Genomic DNA, 23,226 nt, shown 5'->3' with positions numbered 1-23,226 from the left:
GGATCCCTGGAGAACTCATTTTTTTTTTCCTTTTTGTCTTTTTTACTGACCGGTAACGGGATCGCAACCCTCGGTGTTGCGCCCACACCGCGCTCAGCCAGTGAGCAGGAACCGGTCTCCACATGGGATCCGAACCCTCAGCGGGAGCACCGCCACACTCCCAAGTGGCGCACTCTCCAGTGCGCCACCAGGCCTGCCCAGAGAACTCATTTTTTAATTTTTAATATATTTTTTTCATTGTACATGTTTGTGGGGTACAGTTTGTTGTTTCAATATATGTGTATATTGTATAATGATGTAACCTGAAGAGTTAGCACATCTGTCTCCTAAACATTTATCATTTCTTTGTGGTTATAACATTCAAGATCCTCTTTTCTGACTATCTTGAAATATACAATACAATATTATTAGCTATTGTCACCCTAGGGCACCAGAACTTATTCTCTGTAACTGTACCTTTGTGACTTTGTCCCGGTCTACCAACCTTTCCCAGGCCCCCTGCCCCCTCCCTTTCCCTGCCTTTGATAACCACTATTCTACTCTCTATTTCTCTCTTTTTTTTCTCTCTTTTTAATTTATTTTTCTTAATTGGCCCATGATAATTGTATATACTTATGAATTCCAATATGGCATTTGGGTACATTCATAGTGTGTGCAGTGATCGTATCAGGGTGCTTAGTCTGTCCATCACCTCAACCATTTGTCACTTCTTTGTGTTAGGAACATTCAACATCATCTGGACTAGCTGTTCAAAAATACACAGCACTTTGCTGTTAACTGTGGTCTCCCTATGTTACTATAGAATCCCAGACCCATTCTCCCTCTCTCTGATATTTTGTGATCAGTGACTGCTTTCTCCCTATCCCCTCTCCCCTTCCCCCACCAGTCTCTAGTAACCACTATTCCCTGGAGAACTCTTAAGTATTGCTTGTCATATCATATAACGTATACAAATATCTACAGCGGCAGCTGCACAGGCAGAGTTCGTGTTCCCTGCCCCTTAGTAGAACTCTCTCTGCCCCTGCTCACTCACTACCTGCAAATTGAATGGAAATAGAATTTCTGTCAAAAAGTGGATCTCAGGGTGGATCATCCTCTGAGACACTGCAGAGCAGTGTCTGACCCACAGTAAATGGTGAAAGAATGCTGGCCATCATACCATAATGACCTCGATTTCTTCTTGTCTCAAAAGAGCTTCTCCAGCACCCAGGCTCATAGCAGCATTATTCGTGACAGCCAAGAAGTGGAAGTGGCCCAGTGTCCACTGATGAACGAACTGAAAGAGAAAATGTGGTAGATGCATACAATGGAATTTTATTCAGCCTTAAAAAAAAAAAAAAAAAGAAATCCTATCGTATGTGACAGCATGATGAACCTTGAGGACATCACACTGAGTGAAATAAGCCAGTCACAAAAGAATGAATGTCACATTATTCCACTAATGTGAGGTACTAGAGTAATCAAAATCATGGAAACAGAAAGTAGAAGGGGGGCTGCCAGGAGCTGGGGAGCTGTTGTGCTGTGGGTATAAAGTTTCAGTTTTGCAAGATAAAAAGTTCTAGAGATGTCACGCAGCCATGTGAATATAGTAAAGGGAAACAGAAAGTAGAAGGGGGCTGCCAGGAGCTGGGGAGCTGTTGTGCTGTGGGTATAGAGTTTCAGTTTTGCAAGATAAAAAGTTCTAGAGATGTCACGCAGCCATGTGAATATAGTAAACACTACTGAACTGTACACTTAAAATGGTTTAGAGGCTAAGTTTTATGTTATGTTTCTCAACACCATATGAAATTGTTTAGAAATTTAAAAAGAATAAAAGGGCTTCTCTGCGTGGGACGGGATGAGGTCAAGCTGTCACTCTCACGCCTGAGACCTTTGGATGTCCTCTTCGTAGGAACAGACATCAGACTACGTCTGCGGTCTGGGTTGTATTCTTACGATCAGATATTGCAGCAATAAAAGGGGCAGGAGACATGTGGATCTGTTTTCTACATAAATCAGCTGAATTTATGACTGTTTCATCATAGCTGTGATCTGAGTCCCAACACATCCCCCAAAGTGATTTAATTAACTGACATTGTTCCTTTGCCAAAAGAATTACAGAAAAACATAACTGCAGGTCTATTTTAAAAGAAGTATACATCACGCATTTTTCTTAGAAATTTAATTTGTTCCTAGTTTGAACCAGTGATGCCAACATAATTTTAAAAAGGTGTGTGACTTGGTATGGGTCCCTGGGGAGGACAGAATCTGCTTGTTTAATCTATGAACGATGTTGGTGCTTCCTGTGATTTTAAATGTTGTTGTCATTAAGAAACTTGAGAGAATACATAAAATAGCAATGCATTTGTCTTTCTTTCTCTCTCCTCCTAGCAATGCAGCAAAAAAGCCTCTGCCTCCCTCATGTGGCTTTTGAAGTCCTCAGGCATCATCGCCAACCGGCCCTGGCCACGGATCTCCCTCACGGTCATCACCACAGCCATCATATTAACCATGGCCGTGTTCAACATGGTAAGCCCCGGGGCTGAGGCAGGGCTCAGGCAGGTTCTTCCTTTCCATGGCCTGTCCTGGTGGAATTTTGGAAACCTGAGCATAGCTCCCTTGGCAACACCAATTGCTACCTGTTAAATCCAGCATCTAACAGCTCCAGCAGGAGCTTCTCTAAGAAGAAAGATGCGTTTGTGGAAGCTCCCTTGAGAGAGAGGGTGGCTCCTTAGAACAGTTTCCCACTTCCTTGCTCGTGGTGGCCCCTTGTCAGGCTGCAGAAATGACATGGAATGTCGGCAGGGTAGTCGTGAGGGATCTTGGAACCATAAGACTGTAGAGAGTGCAGAGATTGAGGCGTCCTGCCCTGAAGTTTAAAAGGCCTGCTTTTAGACCCCAGCTCCCCACCTTGCCAGCTATGTGATTTGGGAGCTGTTCTCTCATTAAACATCCTCAGCCTCCATTTGCACTTCTCAAAAGTGAGATCCAACACTTCTCTGCCAAGCAGTTCTAAGGATTAAATAAGCCGATGTTCCTACCACACTTAGGGCAGTACTGGGCATTTTGTAAATATTCAACCAATGGCCACTCTTACTATATCAATATAATTGTTGCTCATCTTTCCCTCCATATAGACACTTAGGTCATCAATGTACCTTGAAACACATCCTCATTATTCTCACATCATCGTCACCCCCGTAAGGTGCTACGACGCTTCATGTGTCCGAGGCTTCGCTAATTATTGGAAATGCAGAGGATTATAATATACTGTCTTTGCTTTCTAGAAACATAAAATCAGGTACCATGGCAGCCCACATATAATTTAATAATAATGATGTAGTTTTCATAAGGTACAAAGCATTCATTCAGCAAAAAATAAATGTTTGTTGAACATAAATATGTGCCTGGTACATGGCTAAATGCTCAGAACCCAGCAGCATTGCTCTGCCTCTTGGAGTCCGCGGTGGATCATGGAGACAGACAGCCAGCAAACTGTTACCAGACATGCCAGAGGCCGCGGAAGCCTGCAGAGAGGGGCGAGGAGGGGGGCTGCTAGAGGGAGCTCTGAGCAGCAGGAGAAGGCGCCCCCAGAGGGACCAGAGTGAGGGGAGAGGGGGTGGACGGAAGACGAAAAGGGGACGACGTGAAGATCTGGGACCAGAGCAAAGTTTATTTTAAGTAGTGGTGAAAAATAAGGCTGAAGCAGTGCATAAGGACCTGGAAGGCTTGCGCCGGATCAACTCTCAGCATCATAGTCGGCGTCGTCCATCTCCTCCCCAGATGCCTGGAGACTCTGGTAAGGGGACACCAGCTGCAGACCAGAGAGGCTGTAGCATCAGCGGCAGGGGTGGCATGGCCTCTCTGTCTGCTTTGTCCTGCCTCAAAATCGGTCTTGGGGACATCTGCAAAGGGGGTGTTGGAGAGATTCTGCAGTCTGTCCTCCTACCTCCCACTCCCTATCCCATCCAGAAGTGGGTGTGTGGGATTGTTGGGGGTCCTGGAGGCCAGGCATGCTGGCCATCCCGCCCCCCCACCTGCCAGCATGACCCAGCTCCCTCTCGGAGCTACCCCGAGAAAGGACACGAAGTCAGGCCCTCGTGCAAGCCTCCCCAGGCATGGGGTCACTGGAAGGGGCCACCACAACTACCTCCTTCTCCACCGACCTGCCCAGCATCAAAGGGCAGCTCATGAAAGGGGCTTGAGGTACCCTGTAAGCAGTCAGAATTGCTTAGCAGCCAAGTCCATGCAGGCCAGCAGGCGTCCCTCGCTTTCAGCTGACCTTTGGTCTTGCAATCCTACATGGAGTTGTCTCCGTGTGTAACATTCAGCCCTGGAACCTCATCCTCCTCCTGGCCTCCTGTCGTTATTCTATAAAAGTAGCAAGCGACACTAAGCTGATCTCTCCTTCCTCCTGGGCATTCGCAGCACCTGCCTCATGTAGGTCTCAGACATGCCTGGACCATGATATCATTCATTTCTAACCAGGGCTTTATGCACACCGAGTGGGGAACAGCTGGAAAATGGTGCCATGCTGTGGCAAAAAGTAATTCCCCAAAGAACTACCTGGCTCTAGAAGGATTTTGAAGTGCCAGGGCTCAAGGAGAGCCCTACATCCACCATCCTGAGGCACATGCCCACAAGGGGACGGACTGGCCAGATGGCAGCTTTCTGCATGAAGAACCAGGGGGCTTCTTGCTGTGGTCCTAGAGCTGTCCTCAGTGGGGGAAGGGGGAAGCCTCAGGATGGGGAACAGGACATGAGAGACATAAGACAGGGATGGAAGGGACTTTCCTGAAAGAGCCCGTCTGCAAATATGTCACTAGCCACGAGAATGCCTAACATCTCTGCACAGGCAACGTTATGGATTCTGCAGCATTATCAGGATGTCCCGGCGGAGGGAGGTGGACAGAGAAGCAGGCAAGGGACACTGGCTGGAGACCTTAGAAATATGAGTATGTTTCCCAAAGGGATTCCTCCTATTCAACTTTGTCACCTGCATTTGTGCATTAGTCCGGTTGCTCCAAGACCCAGCTCCCAGAAGAGCACAACAACAGCAGGCTCGAGGCAGAGTTTGGTAGATTACAGCACAGGAGGCTGCCTGCCTGCCGGGTCACAAGTAAACTCCGTCGTGAGGGGCAGAGAAACAGCACACTCGAAGGACAACAGGGTGCACTTACAGCAGGCTCGAGGCAGAGTTTGGTAGATTACAGCACAGGAGGCTGCCTGCCTGCCGGGTCGCAAGTAAACTCCGTCGTGAGGGGCAGAGAAACAGCACACTCGAAGGACAACAGGGTGCACTTGCCAGAGTTCTACGGTGTTCCCTCTGCCGCAGAGCTGTGTGTGTTCAGTCAGCCTAACGAGGGGACGGCTGCCACCGTGCCCCTATAACGAAGCCTCCCAGCCCTCGTGAGTGCATGCACGAGTGCGTGCACAGAGCATCAAACACACTTCCTGAGAGTTGACCTTCACTGGAAAATAGCAGCACATAAGAGTTAGAGGAACAAGACCCTTAACATGTCATCCACACACTGAAGAGTGAGGTCTTTTTTTTTCTTTATAGTATAAATGTGAGGTGTAGAACGTGATGTTCTGATACACATACACACAGTGAAATGATTATGCAATTGAACATGTCCATCACCTTCTACAGTCACCTTTGTCTGTGTGTGGTAAGAGCCCCCAAATCTACTCTCTTAGCAAATTTTCAGTGTACTGTTCAATATTATCAGCTGTAGTACTGCTGCAGTACATGAGAAATCTAGGATTATTCATGCTATGTGACTGAACATCATACCTTTGTCCTATAGCTCCCCTTTTTCCCGCCTCCCCACCCCGGTAACCACAGTTCTACTCTCTGTTTCTATGTGTTCAATGTTTTTAGATTCCACTTGCGAGTGAGATCATGTGATATTGGCAAAGTTTATTTTAAGTAGTGGTGAAAAATAAGGCTGAAGCAGTGCATAAGGACCTGGAAGGCTTGCGCCGGATCAACTCTCAGCATCATAGTCGGCGTCGTCCATCTCCTCCCCAGATGCCTGGAGACTCTGGTAAGGGGACACCAGCTGCAGACCAGAGAGGCTGTAGCATCAGCGGCAGGGGTGGCATGGCCTCTCTGTCTGCTTTGTCCTGCCTCAAAATCGGTCTTGGGGACATCTGCAAAGGGGGTGTTGGAGAGATTCTGCAGTCTGTCCTCCTACCTCCCACTCCCTATCCCATCCAGAAGTGGGTGTGTGGGATTGTTGGGGGTCCTGGAGGCCAGGCATGCTGGCCATCCCGCCCCCCCACCTGCCAGCATGACCCAGCTCCCTCTCGGAGCTACCCCGAGAAAGGACACGAAGTCAGGCCCTCGTGCAAGCCTCCCCAGGCATGGGGTCACTGGAAGGGGCCACCACAACTACCTCCTTCTCCACCGACCTGCCCAGCATCAAAGGGCAGCTCATGAAAGGGGCTTGAGGTACCCTGTAAGCAGTCAGAATTGCTTAGCAGCCAAGTCCATGCAGGCCAGCAGGCGTCCCTCGCTTTCAGCTGACCTTTGGTCTTGCAATCCTACATGGAGTTGTCTCCGTGTGTAACATTCAGCCCTGGAACCTCATCCTCCTCCTGGCCTCCTGTCGTTATTCTATAAAAGTAGCAAGCGACACTAAGCTGATCTCTCCTTCCTCCTGGGCATTCGCAGCACCTGCCTCATGTAGGTCTCAGACTCGTATAACTTCGTATAATGTATGCTATACGAAGTTATGCCATTTAACCATTTTTAAGTGCACAGTTCCGTGGTATTCACCACTATCCATCTCCAGAACTTGTGCATCTTCCCAAACTGAAACTCTGTACCCATTAAATGCTAACTCCCCATTGCCCTCTGCCCGGCCCCTGGTAGCCATCACTCTACTTTCTGTCCCTATGAATTTGCCTGGTCTAGGTATGTCATATGAGTGAGTCACGCAGTCATTGTCCTGTGTCTGGCTAATGTCACATAGCATTGTCCTAAGGGTCTCATTTTCCTTTGGATGCCACAGTCCTCTGCAGCAGGTGAGCCTCAGTTTGCCCAGTGCTCTTCCAGCCAGCAGCAAGCAGCCCCTAACACCGGCTGCTATACCAGCCATTGCTGTCTTTCCCCCAACGGGAGAGAAAGCTAAAAACTAACATGAGCCGGCCAGCGAGGCTGCCGTGACCTCCCTCTGCTGCTGACTGTGCAGACAAGCCAGTTCACACGGAGGCTTCACATCCACCTCTTTCCCCCAACGGGAGAGAAAGCTAAAAACTAACATGAGCCGGCCAGCGAGGCTGCTGTGACCTCCCTCTGCTGCTGACTGTGCAGACAAGCCAGTTCACACGGAGGCTTCACATCCACATCCAGTCACTAGGATTTATTCCAAGTCTGCATTTTAACAGCCCTCACAAGAGCCGGGGTCAACAGGAGCAGTGTGTTCAGAAGATTGGCTTTTTAAAATCTCATTATACACTGATATTGAATGACAAAATGTCCACATCAGTTTTTAAAATGAATTGTGAGATTTTACCAGGATATTTTAAACCCGTGATGCTCATCCATGTGACACCAAACACTTTAGTAAAAAATGGAGAGAAACAATTAGTTATCCATTTTTTTTTAATATACATGGGGCTTTTGATATCAAATTGCAAATGACCTCTGTGCATGTTTCCATTTTAATTTCCAGCTGACTGTTTAGAATCATGTATGAGAAGCTGGACCACTCTGACATTTTTTTCTGAGTTTTTGACAGTGTCATTGTGTGATTGCCTGAATCATTTTGCAGTTTCTCTTGAGAAGCTTTCAAGATATTTCTTATAAATAAATTTCATAAATATCTGTGAGCCACACAGACCGACTTCTAATTTCAACCAAATGACAAATGCAATGATGTCCAGGCATAAAACAATATTGAATCGTGTGCTCACAATTGAATATGACTTGAAAAACATAACTATGTGTTTTTAATTGCCTGGGAAATGTAAGATGTAGAAAATAAAGCTAAAAACTTGCAGTGTTCATTAGCACTTTATTAGGGTATCTTATTCAGAAGGATGCTGTCATTTTCCCAATTAATAAAAGGATGTAGAAAATTAAAATTGGCTCAGAGAGGAGTTCCCCAAATAATTATGATGCTAGAAATTCATTCCGTGGAGAAATTTGGGGCAGTTTTACCTGAAAAGAAGGTAGACAAGGGATTAGTAACTCTCTTGAGTACTTACCTGATTTAATTAGGGAATGACATGAGTTTGTTAATTTAAAGTGACCAAGAAGATCAAAGAGGGAAAGTTCACACAAAATTATGGTGTGATTCCATATAGAATGAAGCATTTCTTGACTTTCGGGGTAGGTAATAAATATTAGGAAAAAATAGCAAAAGAGGGTTAAGGAACTACTGTTGAGTATAGTGCTTGAGGTTTTCTATTATTTTTCAAGTTCACGTTTATTATATATCCTCCGTGCAAGACAGTTTTCACAAGGTATATTTCTACTCATTGTACAGCAAGAATTTAACTCCTTGTCTTACTTATTTAGTTTCTTGTCTATATGGGGATATATAATCAAGAAGTTTTTGTTAATTATTTTAAGACCCTGAATACCTAAGACTAGTAACCCACCAAGCTAACCAGTCTCTTTTCATTTGTCATTTCCTGATTCTTTAATATTTAAATCAATTGAATTTGGAGTCTGTCAAATCTAAATTTGTAACATTTTGGAGCCCAATGTTCGTCAAGCAATTATTCTATTTGGTTGGGGGGGGGGGTTGTTTTCTACGATATAATTTTTTCCAAAGAATTAGCACATTTGTAGTTCAACCAGGGCTTGTGACATTTTTGATAAGTTCTTTAGCAGTAAATAAAGAAATCTACTACATTTCTTTGATTTTAAGATTAGCTTTTTGCTGAATTTTATCAGATGATATAATGGGTAGAAACACTGTCTAGTATCCTCCTTGGAATACAAGAGGAAGGTTTCCAAGAATATACTAAATAAATGCCTTCTTATCTCCCCAAGTAAATTAGTTTAGGTATTTGACAAGAACTGTAACATCCAAGGACATAAATCAATGGGTACAAACAAAGGCAACCACAGAAACTATACTGGAGAGTTTTACTTTTTAAACCTTGAATATGTGTGGTTGACCCGATGCAGAAAACACAACCTAGATTTATAGTAAGATGTATTTCTTTCAGTGAAAGGAGCCTGGCCCAAGTCATGAGGTTCTGGTTTATCTTTCCAGAACATTCCTCTGACCCTTAACCAAGTTACAGAAAAGTGACTGGTTCTTGGGCACTTAAATAGTCTGTGCTGCAGCTTCTCTAATAGAAAGAAAGATAAGAAATTTCCCCTAACTTGCTAACAGGTTAATACTTTCCTTCTGGGAGCTGATATTGGTGACCATAACATAAAAGCTAATTATCTTTATCTTCTTGGGATTTTTGTTTTTAACCTCTCATGACCTGAGCTGCCAAGCACTCATGCGTAGTAGGTACAAATGCTGATGCCGGCAATTACATTCTTCCCATAAATTAGTTTTCTCTCTTAAAATTAAAAACTCATAAAACTCTAATGCCTCATTTAATGTTTGAACCAAGATGACGAAGATATTGAAGGAAAAAAAAAAACAAAAAACTTTCCAAGGCTCTGATTTCACAGTGAACAGTTGAAAGTACGCATGGTGGTATCAGCTTCAAGTGTAATTCTAACCAAGCCCTCTGCCCTGATCTGTGCATTTTTAAACTTAATATTCAAAAGAAGTGCTTCCATTTTCTATATCATCAGTCTCAAGGTTCTAGAATTCTCTGTTAAATGTGTAGCACAACAACAGGTAGTTATTTACTTATTCGTAGAAATTCCCAAAGCTTCAAAAAGACGATGAAACTGTCATTAGCATTTGACACTAGATTGTCTATGTTGACAAGCCTGCTTACTATGCATAAGGAACACTGTAATTAATAAGCTTAACAGCCACCTGCTAACTTGTTAATCTACTCTGCACTAATTCATTGAAAAAAACTTTCTCGTTGCAGTTTTTCCTGAGTGACTCAGAGGAAACAATCCCTCCAACAGCCAATACATCAAACACAAGTTTTTCTGCCTCATATAATCAAGCAGCGATTCTACATGCGCAAAATTTGTTTTTCCTCCCGGTAAGAACATCACACTCTGTTGCTTTTGCTGTTTTCCTGTGCGCTGTCGGCCTGTGTAACTCAGGCCTTCAGTTTCAGATCTGTTCTAGACTTCACTTCTGTCCTCTGCTATTAGTCCCTGGGTAGGTCCTTAGTTCACAAATGCAGGCTTCGCTAGGAGGAGTCCCAGCCCACTGGTTTCAGATCTGTTCTAGACTTCACTTCTGTCCTCTGCTATCAGTCCCTGGGTAGGTCCTTAGTTCACAAATGCAGGCTTCGCTAGGAGGAGTCCCAGCCCACTGGGACTGGTTAAATCCACATCTGCAAATTTACAATGGCATTTTGATGCTTTCACCGATAATGCTTGCCTTTATCCTCTCAACTGCCACAGCGTTTCCAGATGCGTCCTCCCATATGGCATTCAATGATATGTTCTGAATTGCTGGGTCTCTTGCTGATAGATTTTGCTAGTTGTTCCAGTGAATTAATATTATCCTCCTAAAACTGTGATATTGGGGTCCACATCTCGTATTTCTGCCTCTCTTTTAACAACAAATGCTGTCCAGTGATTTCAATATCAAATGATTCTTGCTAACTGACTCATTTTAACCAATGTCACAAAAGGCCTAGGCTGAAATATTAGCACATCGGTCTTCTAAGTGAAAGAATTAAAGAGTTAAATCAGTTATTGCTTAACTTCTTTCTCCCATTGATTGTTTGTGGGGGGCAAAAAATGCCTTGATACTCTCCTTTTTATTTTCTGAATAATCAACTAAAAGTAGCAGAGATTACTCCCATTTAGTTTACATCTCAAATAGTCATTTTGGGAAATGCTAAGTAAACTGTTTGGGAGACTGAAATTGGTAATTTAATATGTTTATTTTCAAAATTCCCTATCAACATTTTTAACCTCATTAGCTGTGGCTGTAAGTTTAGCTTTCTTTTCCATATTCTTCTTTTGCTGCCTTGTGTTGTTTCATTTTCCCTTTGCATCATTGCAATTTCCTGGGAAGCTCACAGGTCTGTATATAGGCACAAGTGGCTTCTGGTATTCTTTCTAGAATGTTTCTGAGGCCATGACTGTTTTGTGAGCAAGATGACCAAGGTCCAATAGCAATGAACCCATGGCCTGGGGAGGAGAGGGCAGCACAGGCTTCATTGCTCATCCCAGAGGCCCTGGATTAGCCCTCTTCTTTAGAGAAAGATTTAAGTGAATGGTGCAGTCTGCCTCTTCCTCCTGGAACCAGTGGCATTAGCATCCACACAATCCCTAGGCTAGTGGAGAGGCCGTGCACCTGCCGGGAAGCCCCCCTCAAGCACTCACATGGCACTTTACCTTGAAAAGTTTAAAGATGCATTTTCATAGGAAAGAAAAGTGTAGCTGGCAAAAAAAATTTTTTTAATCTCTTCATCCAATACATTTGGGTAGAACAACTCATCATGCTTGACATCACAAAAAGAATAAGGTAATCATTATGAATTTCACTTAGGTAAATCTGCATAATATCCTATGTGCAATTGAAGCAAATAATTAGAAACCCAGAATGGGGAAAGGCAACATTTACTCAACCTTAACAGACTCTAAGAAAACACACAAGAGTCTTTAAAATTTAGGTAGGATTTAATTAACAGGCTACTAGCATTCCAATACTAAGTTCTGACAAGGCAGATCATGGCCAGGTTTGCCCAGGAACCCGCACGTCTGCACCTACTGTCTGTACAGAAACTGCATGATTAACTCATGATTAACTCACTAGTTTAGGAGTCCCAAAGGAGCCTGGAAACATCTTGACTTCCTCCTTAACAGATCCAAAGCAACATTAGGAAAGCTATTTTGTGGGTGAGCAGTGAATTAGCATTATTTCTTTCAAACTCCACGTTACCCACACATCCATTGATACACAGGCACACCCAGAAGCAGTTCCTTATTCTGCCTTCTCATTCTGTTAGGCTGAACTGGTTGGTAAATTTTATTATAACCGTGGTTTTCAAGAATAATTTTAGCAGCAGAACCCTTTTAAAAAGCTTTTAAAAATCGGAACTTATAAAGAGTTCCAGTATGTAATAATAATAGCAGGATTTATGTAGCTTCCCACGGGCCAGGCGCTGTTCTGAGCTCTTGCTTTACCTTACTTTATCTTCACATGAACTCTCTGAGGTGGGTACTATCATCACCCCTACTGCGAGTAACAGGGGTGGAAGATACAGGATGGCAGTAATTACGTTAAAGTGAGCTGCTTTGACTAATTGGATGGGGTAGGAGCACTGAATGGAACCTTGTTGCTGCCGGTTCCCAAGGTGGTTTCATGGGTTTTAAGAAGCAATTTTACAATCCTCGCCTCTACTGATGAAAGGACGGCCAGGCTGTAAAGCAGTGCTTCTCAGGCTCTTTGTGAGAAACTTTATTTTCACTGTGTTTTCACTTTTTTAATTTCCAATCTGTCATGGACTAATGATTTTGAAAAATATAACAGTGAATTATCAGAAAAAATGAACTAAAAAAAAACTCTACTGATGAAAGGACCGCCAGGTTGTAAAGCAGTGCTTCTCAGGCTCTTTGTGGGAAACCCTATTTTCACTGTGTTTTCACTTTTTTAATTTCCAATCTGACATGGACTAATGATTTTGAAAAATATAACAGTGAATTATCAGAAAAAATGAACTAAAAAAAAGACAAATGGAAAGCAAGCCTATGTTTTATTAGATTCAACAGAAGCAAGCATACTCTGTCGCATTGCTATCAACAGTATCTGCAGATGCCCCAGGCAGTTTGCAGAGCTCACTGGTCTACTTGGAGTGGCCTGTTCTGAGCCAAGTAGAGCTTTAATGTACGCTTTATCGCTGAGTCCTCAAACCTGCCCTAAGGTAGATACTTAATAGCCTACCTAAGGTGACAATGGAAGAACTCACATATAAATAAGGTCTGGATTAAAGGGCCTGAGACACCTCCCTTACCTTCCTGCTTTAGGAGAGATGAAGTCAGATGCTACCTGTCCATATGTACAGAGTTCTCTTGATTCTGTCATTTTACTATGCCAGCCCCAACAATCCCATCGTGACCGATTGTCTCCTCTTTTCCTATTCTCTGCTGTGTGTGGGAATGACGGTCAGAATAGTGGAGAACTGACATCAGGAAATTTCAGCTGAAGAAACTATTCTTATAATACTCAGTATCCCTTAAAATGCTGCCACCTGTAATGTCGAGCACACCTCATTGTTCCTTGCAAGGGAATACTTTAAATTCCTAAAGAGTGACCTAAATTGTTGTGTAATCCAGCAACACTTGCTGGTCTTACTTTTGAAGCTAAAATGCTAAAATTCCTGCGCAGGCGGGCGCCTCCACTCACTTGCACGTGCCTCCTACAAAGAGGAAGCCTGTTGGATGATTGCCGCAGCTCATTTCTTCAACTCTTTTTCTTCCCCAAGAACAGAACTGATGGCCTACTGTCGGCAGCCTCCCATACAGCTTCATGCAGATCTTAGCTAAGGAAAGAGAAGGAAGCGCTAGAATGAAAAACATAAGCATCTCTAACATGCCTTATTCAATATGATGAAACTTAAATTTGGGCTATTTTTTAAAGACAGGGTTTATGAAACATCCATAAGATCTGTGTTTTATTAAAATTCTGACACTGTGGAGTGCCGTCTCTGTTCCGAGAATGCTAAGATAGTAACACAACCCCTTGTTCACAAAAACCCCATGATGTAGCAAATAAAGACTTGATGTGGACGGCAGCTGTTTCTGTTCTCTGCGTCCCTCCCGGCTTGCAGGGCTCTGGGCTCTGAGCTTTGCTCTGTTATCTCCGGTCTTTGCAATGCCCTTCGAGGATGCTATTATTACCTTCATTTTACAGATGAAGACCTATAATACAGGCAAGTCAGGTCACTGGCCAGAAGTAACGGAGCCAATGAGTGACTGAAGCAGGTCTGAATGCAGGGCTCTCGGAAGCCTGTCTCAGCTACATCCATAGTGAGGAGATGGTTTATAGGGATGGGCATGCCTGCAGCTTCCGGGGACCATGGTGGCACCTGCCACTTGCTTATTCCACCAGGGTCTTCCGGTTTCCTCTGCTGCCTGTTCAACTTCCAGGGTATTCATGAGTCACCCTGGTCAAAGCTTTTAGTTTAAATCCTTTCTGTTTTAGATAGACCCTCTGACACATAATTTCTCTTTTTGTAAAATGTCTAGGTTTTCTTACACTTTTAACCAAGTTATCTGTAATGATTTATGTCCTCTTAATGAATTAAAGAATTGCAAGGCCAAAAAAGACTCTACATACTATAATTTTTTAAAATTCCATAAATGTATAAGGGGTCATACTGTGTTCATTTTCAGAAAATGAATGACATTTGCATATAATGACATGTCTTTTATATAGATTGTTTTTAAAATTTTATATCTGAAAAGTCTCTGGCAATATCCATGTGTATTTTCATTCATCATGCCAGGCTGGATCAGAAAGCCATGGAATGAGTAATTATTTTCTGAATCAAGTGTACAAGGGTATTTCAAAGGTTTGTGGAAAAATAGAATTAAAAGATGATATGACTTTTCCGTGAACTTTTTAAAGACCTCTTTTATTTGAGCATTTACTGCTGGATCAAAGAGTGGAAACAGTCATCTGCTTTCACAGCCAAGAGTCGAATAAAAATATAGAGACAGACCTCTAAACAGGATGTTTTATTCGGGAAAACAGTATTGCAATTTGGGGCACACACGCAGACAGGATGGTCCTTGGTATGCAAAAAGAACAGGTTGAGAGAAATGCTATGTATTGGTCTGAAAGAAAGCTCATTGGCACTAGTGAAGTTTTAGGGAGTTGGCAGGCTTTGGTTGGTGATGGCAGTAGGTAAAACTATTCTTAGAGTCATGGCAGGTCATTTCAGCAGCTACTGTGTAAAACTAGTTGTAGAGTTACAGCAGCTGGGCAGAAAATTTGGGGAGCAGGTGCTGTGTGCCTGAGTGTTTTTCCACCCAGTCCCTTGAATACCCCAGTTTGTATAACCAACTTTCACAAAGTTGACCGAGTGATCTTGATGTGGCCCCCAATGTTAATTGTTCCAGCATGTCTCAGAAGAGGTCCTAAGCATTTGTCTTTCGTGTTTCCCTGCTCCAGTACTTTATATACAGCTGCATCCTGGGGCTGATATCCTGTTCAGTGTTCTTGCGGGTGAACTACGAGTTGAAAATGTTGATCATGATGGTGGCGTTGGTGGGTTACAACACCATCCTGCTCCACACCCACGCCCATGTCCTGGATGAGTACAGCCAGGTCTTGTTCGAGAGGTAAATTTTTTACTCCTTCTTTTTCTTTCAGGGGATGTTGGTAACTTGAGCATGTGTTGAGGATATGCAAATTGTAATGTCATTGTCATTGATAATCATTGTGAGAGAGTTTCTTTGAAGTGAAGGTTCAGAAAGATGATGTGTGTTTTTATTAGTGTTTTTATTATAGATTACAGAGAATATGTGTCATCAAGTACACTTAGAAGACATGAAGCAGGTTAGACAGAGGATTTGTGTTATTATCTGAACTATAATGATAAGAGTCATCCATTGTTCTCAGCCTCAGCACTGTTGACATTTTGGACTGAATAATTCTCTGTTGGGAGCGGCTGTTCTGTGTGCTGTAGGATGTTTAGTGACATCCCTGTCCTCTACTTACTGAATGCCAGTCATACTCCCCCAAGTCAGGACAACCAAAAATGTCCCCAGAAATTACCAAATATCTCCAGGAAGGCAAAATGACCCTTAATTCAGAACAAAAATACTGAAAAACTACGTGGTTATATTCACAACTTATAGTGCTAAATTTCTTATTAGAGATTTCCTAAAATACCATTGTGGAGAGGAGGAACTTCCATCTCAGGAAATTCTTTGTTCTATGAAGAACTTCCATGAAAAGATGAGATTGTGTTAATGATCTCAACCTTAGGACTAGAGGCAGCAAGAATGATCCTATCTGTAAAAGGTTTCCTGTTATTGAATTACTTCCACAAGCTTAAATGAATATTTTATTCCCTGCTTGAAAAAAAACTGTTTTAATCATTATGATATTCTCCATTTTGCATCTAAATTTACATCAAAGGCTAGGTTTATGAGTATTGCTGGACCCACCAGGCTTCAAAGTATTTTCTATGAGTGCGTTGCATTCTCCTCCACATTATTTCTGTATTTCTTTAAGCATAAAATAAATGCCTTAAGTATTTGCATAGATTCGTTGCTGTAGAAAGAGGGTTTGTGTTGACAGCACATGGCCACTTCTCCATTGGAGACTCAGTGTCAGGAACAGTAGTCACCTCTGTGTAAACATTTCTCACCCATGACAGCACTCTGAGAGACACAACTGTGGCACATTCTCTTCACCTAGTTTAATTTTCACCATGAAACCCTAATATTCTGTAATTAAACTTAAGGCAGAGGAGTTGCAGAAATGCATAATTTCATTAAGGGAATTTTATGATTCCTTAGCCCAGATAAAAATGAAATCAGAAGTTAATTTACCTATAAATTCTCAAAATCGCCAAGCAAATATGCTTTAATTTTTCTCCATTGTATCCAGAGAGCCTCTATCATATTCCTATATAAATGCAGCATTACTGGTTTTCACACACAGCAGATGATGCTACTAAATTTTCTTTTATGAAATTTAAAGCTCCTGAATGTGTTACATATCTGAGGCAAAAGAAGAAATCAGATTAGCAAGTTTCTGATAAAGAGAGACTTGCTTCTGGGGACCTGAGCGAGGCACATTGAGAGACACACAATCTCTGAGTTGTACCCAGCAGCAGCGGAGTGATCATTAGGTTGAAGAAAAGGAGTCTTTATTTTGAAAGCATTTTTGTAGGCTTGTGTTTATAATGGCTTTAAAGCTAGGGAGGGCTGCCACGAGAAGCCTCAGTGACTTGCCTTCACTTCCAGTGGTAAAGACAGCATCATCCCAGGGGAGTGCGCCTGTTTCCCACTTCCTAATCTTGATCCAAAGTTCTCTGGCACTTCCCGAACCAATCCCTGCAAGAGCTGGCATGCAACTCCCAGAAGCATTCCTCCACTGGAAGATGAGTATTGCTGACGTAATAGAATAATACCTCAAAATTAACAAGTCTTCTCTAGTGTCAGCTTAAAACTAACCCCAAATGCAAGACTGTGAATAGTGGGAGTTTAGATTTCACCCCCCCCTACAATTCCTCCAGCCTCAGTGCCTGTTTGGTACAATTCTGTGACTCATGCCAGATGCAAAACTGAACGATGTCAGTGTTCTCTTTCTCTTTTCTGAAACTCAAGAGCTGTTCCCCATCAAATGATTGATAAAGATTTCGTCATTTTTTGCCTGGTTGATTGATGCTGACAAAACTCTTTCAGATGTGAAAGTATGATTCTTAAAAAACCAGCAACAACAACACTGGTCTGGCATAGCACCTTGACAAGGAACATCACTAAATCCTACAGTCAGAGGCACCCTTCAAGGAGGGAGCTGGCTTCAAGGACGACAGGCAGCACCTCTCTTCTGATGGAGCCAGTCGGTCATGGGAGTCATGCACTGGGTCCCGTCCCTCTGCTGACCTGCTCCAGGCACCACGTCCCCACCCCTTTCTCAACCCTGGCTTCCTGGTTCTTGCTCTAGTCTTCTTTCTGGGACCTGTGCTTGGCTGTGGCAGGTCAGTGTCCTTTCTGCCCCCCGAGGCCTCTGGACTTGCCCCTCATTGGTATTGAGCCTCCTACCAGACCTACCTGGAGCTTCTGGCTTTCACCCCACAGTGACGTCGAGGACTGAGCAGCTCCTCCACCTGTCTCTCCCTGGAAAGCTGGAAGGTATCCGTCCTGGATGAATCAGACATGGCCTCTGTTGTCCGTTAGCTCCTTTTCTGTGATATGTATAATGAGGATTTAAATGAAGCAAAAAAGGAGATCTGAACCTATACCACTGCTGTATCAACAGTGCCTACAACTGTGCCTGGCATATAGCAGGTGCTCAAATCTGCTGAATGAAGGAATGAAAGCAGGACGTGCTCCTGAACAATCTGAAGAGCCTAAATGCTGTAATGAAATCTCTCTCCTCTCCTGCTTGCCTGAAGACATCTCCAGCTCACTGAGAACTTGTCTTTTCAGTATCCACATCACTTTCTGGTTATACTATTAAATTTAAAAAGAAAGTTTGGAGAGGGCATCTCTGTTTAAAGGCAGTGCCAGCCACCTTCTGAATCCACAATTTGGACTGTGTGGTTGTCCTGTAGGTGAGTTGACCATGACTCCTGTGGCAGGGGCCTTTTCTGATCCAAATTCAACATTGATGATGGACAAGCCAATAAGATGGTACAAACCAAGAGGGTTAGCAAAGAAAATAGGAGAGGTAACATTAGAAAAACTTCAGTCAATAGATAATTCAGAAAATGGCATCAAAGGTATTCTTACAGATTTATGAATGTGGAAAGCAGACTTTTAGGAGAGAAAAAGAAGATTCCTTCAAGAAAGTGTGCATTAAAAATCCATTAGAGTGGAGGCCAGCACGTAGCACTACCTGCCATTATGTGACCCTGGCAAGTCACCTGTTGAAGAAAGCTCAGAAGCTTCTGGTGTTTGGAAAGTCCAGAGCAAGGTATTTCCTAACTCTGTGGTTTTTACAGCAGTTCTCAGTGTTGTCTATGAGTACCACATGCTTTACTGAATTGATCAATAACAGTTTTAGTTCCTATCCATGACACTTTCTCCCTAAGCCCTCAGCCAGAGCTGTTGAGGAGACCAAGTGCTCTTCAGGGTGAGGTTAATAACAGTTGGTATTGCTGGAAGCTCTTCTTGTTTTGAAAATACTTCCTCTTCCCATGACGTAGGCTTGCTACAGAGTCTGCAAGACATTGTCAGATTTCTCCTATGACTTTCATTTCTTGCAGAACCGAAGAGTCTCAAAGGATGGCCATTATCATTTCATGAGGTCCCAGCCATTATGTTAACTCCCCTGAAGGCTAGAAATAAATGCACCTTTAATGCTAGAGAGGCTTGGAGGCCTATCTAGAGTGCAAGCACGTGAACAGAGGAGTAGCAGGGAGCCTCATAGACTGACCAGCTCCATGTGAGAGCTTTAGCCTAATAAAATACGAGAGGTCTTCAAAACATTCATGGAAAGATTCGTATTATCTTTTAATTTAATTTTTCCATGAACGTTTTGAAGTGCCCTCATAAATACTTTGTGGAGAGCTTTAGCCTAATAAAATACGAGAGGTCTTCAAAACATTCATGGAAAGATTCATATTATCTTTTAATTTAATTTTTCCATGAACGTTTTGAAGTGCCCTCATAAATACTTTGTGGACAGCACGTAAATAAGGAGTTAAGCAGCACTTATATCCAGTGCTTAGTATCATCCTGAAGCTCTAGATTAGAGCAGGTAGAAATGTCTGCATGCTCTTACCTCCCTGACCTTAGCAACAGCTCCCTATCAAGGACAGCAGTGGAGGTGCTCAAACTGGCATATATCATCGAGAGCTATGAATTAAGCACCTTCAGTGTGGAATTTTTCTGCTTTCCCTGTGTCTCATGGAAATCCCACTGGCTAGAACTTAAGATATTGTGATGTATTTTGAGAGTGAGAATTTTTCTGCTTTCCCTGTTTTTCCTGTGTCTCATGGAAATCCCACTGGCTAGAACTTAAGATATTGTGATGTATTTTGAGAGTGTCTGAACTTGGGATCAGTTGATGATGAACTAATGGAAAGGCTTGAGGAATAACTGCAGGATTCATCACCCCAGGGGATGGCAGGGACACCTGTACTAGGCCGGCCCTGGGCTGCATGGTCCCTGGGGATTCCCAAGTACCTGCAAGTTCTTTAAGGTTTCTTTTTGAATTAAAAATGTCTTCCAAATTTGCACTCTAATGCACAATATATTCAAGTTATTATTAAAAAGATTTAAAATTACTTTCAAATTTAACATCTAGACTTTCCTAACCCCGCCTATTTTTCCCACCCTATGCCATCTTCAGAAAGTAAGGAATGCAGCACATTTCTTTGGTCTAAGACCCGCTGGAAGGGCAGCAGGATGGGAGGTGACCCCAGCTGCCTAACTTTAACAAAAAAGCAAGACATCCTAGGGTCACTCCAAACCAACCAAGCCTTCTTTCTTCTAGAAAGCAACCATTAGTGATCTGCTTCTTTAAGTAACCCAAAACAGAAAATGTCCTGTGTTTTGGACTCCATCTGCAGGATTATACTGTACAGAACACATACCTCTGATCACCAGATCTTCAGTGCCTGATGCTAGCACTGTGCTCAGTCCCACACTATCAGATTGCCCTGATATGCCAGTTGCTTCCTACTTAACATCACTGCTGTCTGCAAAATGAAACCACAACTACACTGACTAGGGCATGCTGTTATCTCCGTAGCAAAGGGCCAGCCGACTCTCCAGCCCTCTCTTATCATCTCTCCTGACCTGCAGCTGCCTGGGGGCTCTGTTCCAAGCCCGAGCCTCTCCCTTACTGCACTGAAACGTTTGCAGCACCGGAGTGTTTTGCTTGGCATTTATGTGGACCACTCAGAAAAAGCATGAGGCTCTGAGCCATCTGTCCTGGGATGCCTCTGGAAATCTGCACAGGATTCTGGTGAATCTGTGTCCAGCCAAGGAGGAAAGCATGTCCAGAAACCTCCTAGGGGAGACGAGCTGCTCCCAAGCCAGCGTGGTTGTTTGTCCATCCAAGCATTCATTCTCACAACACACTTTTATTGAAGACCCTGTATGTGGCATGTAGGAACCAGGCTGAGCTGCCGTCCTGAGCTTCATCACCAGCCCACGACGGGCAGGCATGAAGCCACTGTCAGTGACTCGGGACGGGGACGAGAGTCCAGAGAGGAGATGGGCAGGAGAGAGCAGCGAACCCTACCGTGAGCGTCCGGGCCACCCCCACTGCTGCTTGAGCCAGGCCTGGTCGAAGATTTGCCCACGGGGTGGGGCGCAAGGCTGTCTCTATTTCACCATATACACTTTAGCCTCAACATTTGTTTTCCAGAGTGTCTTGTTTTATATTACTCTGGGCAGTGTTGTCTTCTGACCCTGTCGTTGAGGTCCCAATCCTGTGCTGAATACGGTTCAGCGAGCAGATTCACCTCGGTGACATCATCAAGTTAGAAAAAACCGTAGCTCTTTGAGTCATTCCACATCGAAGATTCCTGAGGATCGGGGGTCTCTCATTGGGAAAGCCGAGCATTCCCGGACTCAATGATGTGACACAGACACACAGGGAAGCTACAAGATATATCAACTGAGCCCATGAGTGTGTGATGGGGTGGGAGGGTGGGATGGTCACTGTCTCTCTGCTGGCCTCTTTATAAGTCCTGGACCTCTGGAGTCAGGGTCCGAGAGGTCAGAGTAATTTTTAATCTCCATTAGTGACCTGAAAAGACCTGATTGTACCTCAGCTAGTCTACTGTTGACAACACACAGAAAATAGATTCCTTTGGGTATTTTTCTTCTTAAAAAAATAAGAGCTCTTTTCACCTAAAATAGATGCAAAATATCTTTTAATTGTTTGTGTCTGCATGGCTGGACTGCTTTTTCTCTTGAGAATAATTCAAATGTCCTTTTCGCCTCACCTGAACTGTTTGCCTTTAGGTTAGGGACCAGCTCACCAAGTAATTCCTCCATCTCCTGCACCCAATTCGTTAGGTTATTTTGTTCTCTGGACTCCTCAAATGTGAGGGCCGGAATGATCGCTCCGTGAGCAGCCTCAGGTGAGGGCCAACTGCAAATTAGTGTGTGGCTACAGGCATGCTTGGGTGTCTAAGTCGCTAGAGTCTAATTTTTAGATGTGAAGGAGAAAGTATGTGGTCATGTGTTGCCTGCCATTGCCATCGTGCTAGAAATCATAGTTTAGAAACTATCTCAGTTACATTAGCTGTGTTTTTTCCACTTACAACGCAGTGATGGCACAACCCTCACATGTGGGAATCCAAAGTGGATTTCATCCTTAAAACTGTAAGCAGAGAGAGAGACTCCGACCCAACTAACTGTCATTTTTATATAAAAATATAAAACCCGATGATGGGTTGAGTTGTGTCCTCCAAAAGAAAATATATTGAGTTTTAACCCCCAGTTCCTCAAAATGTGACCTTATTTGGAATTAGGGTCATTGCAGGTGTAATCAGTTAAAATGAGGTCATGCCGGAGGAGGGTGGGCCCCATTCCGGTATGAACAGTGTCATATGAGAAGACGGCCACATGAGGACAGACACATAGGGAGAAGGCCACGTGGCGGGAAGACAGAGCATGCTGGAATGCACTGGCAGGCCAAGCCATGCCAGAGGTTGCCAGCAGCCACCAGAAGCCAAGACAAGGCAAGGAGGATTGCATGCAGGTTTCAAAAGAAGTGTGGCCCTGGGGACACCTTGATTTCAGACTTCTGGACTCCAAAACTGTGAAAATAAATTTTTGTTGATTTAAGCCTCCCTGTTTGTGGCACCTCGTTGCAGCAGCCTGGGAAACTAATACAGTGAGCAACACAATTGAACGGACTCTGGCAGGAATCTCCTCTGGGTCCTCATTCTGTCTATTCCGAGACTCTCTCCCCACCGCACACTCCTCTCCCTCCCCACCTCTCCACATGCACACAAGGAGCAGGTAACCCAGGAAGGGGTCTGTGGATGGAGAATCTAGTCACTCAGATGCAAGAGCCCACGTAAGAGAGAAGGCCTCCCATAGGAGTGGGCAGTTCTTCTACTACCTGAATGGAAGAAGTTTTTGAGAAATCTAAGTGAAATCCAAGAAAGCAAGATGGAGTCCTTCCTAGTTGACAGAGAATTTCGGAAGAAAAAAACGGCATCCATGTATCGACACACAAGTCTGTTCTGCAGGCTGTTTGTGCCTCATTATTTCTGAGGTCAAATCCTCTCCCCAGCCCGACGGGGGTTGTCCTGCTTTCTCCACGTCCCCACCTCCCACCCACCATGATTCTCAGTAAGACTCAAGAGCGGGGAGACAGGTGGAGCGGGGTGTTTCTACTCCTTAAACCAACATTCAAATGCATTCATGTGAGGAGCCCCCCAAAAGGATTTCTCTCAATAGGTGGCTCGCGTGCATTTTCTGTGTGATTAACTAAAAACCCAGCCAAGCTCAGAATTGAAGAAGAGGGTCAG

At 43.7% G+C, this 23,226-nt stretch overlaps 1 protein-coding gene across 1 annotated transcript in view; it reads left to right on the top strand.

The window, feature by feature from the left end:
• ADCY2 (adenylate cyclase 2 (brain)) overlaps positions 1–23,226 on the top strand; it is a gene marked incomplete at its 5' end in the record, with an annotated part of 126,553 nt that overhangs the window by 54,641 nt on the left and 48,686 nt on the right. The window contains 3 exons of the mRNA XM_008581801.1: positions 2,371–2,508; positions 10,006–10,125; positions 15,222–15,391. Coding sequence (XP_008580023.1) covers positions 2,371–2,508; positions 10,006–10,125; positions 15,222–15,391 — 428 coding nt within the window. The remainder of the gene's footprint in view (positions 1–2,370; positions 2,509–10,005; positions 10,126–15,221; positions 15,392–23,226) is intronic.

The sequence above is a fragment of the Galeopterus variegatus genome, unplaced genomic scaffold (assembly GCF_000696425.1).
Source record: "Galeopterus variegatus unplaced genomic scaffold, G_variegatus-3.0.2 Scaffold2468, whole genome shotgun sequence".
Taxonomy (NCBI): domain Eukaryota; kingdom Metazoa; phylum Chordata; class Mammalia; order Dermoptera; family Cynocephalidae; genus Galeopterus; species Galeopterus variegatus.
This window is presented reverse-complemented; position numbering and strand designations above follow the sequence as displayed.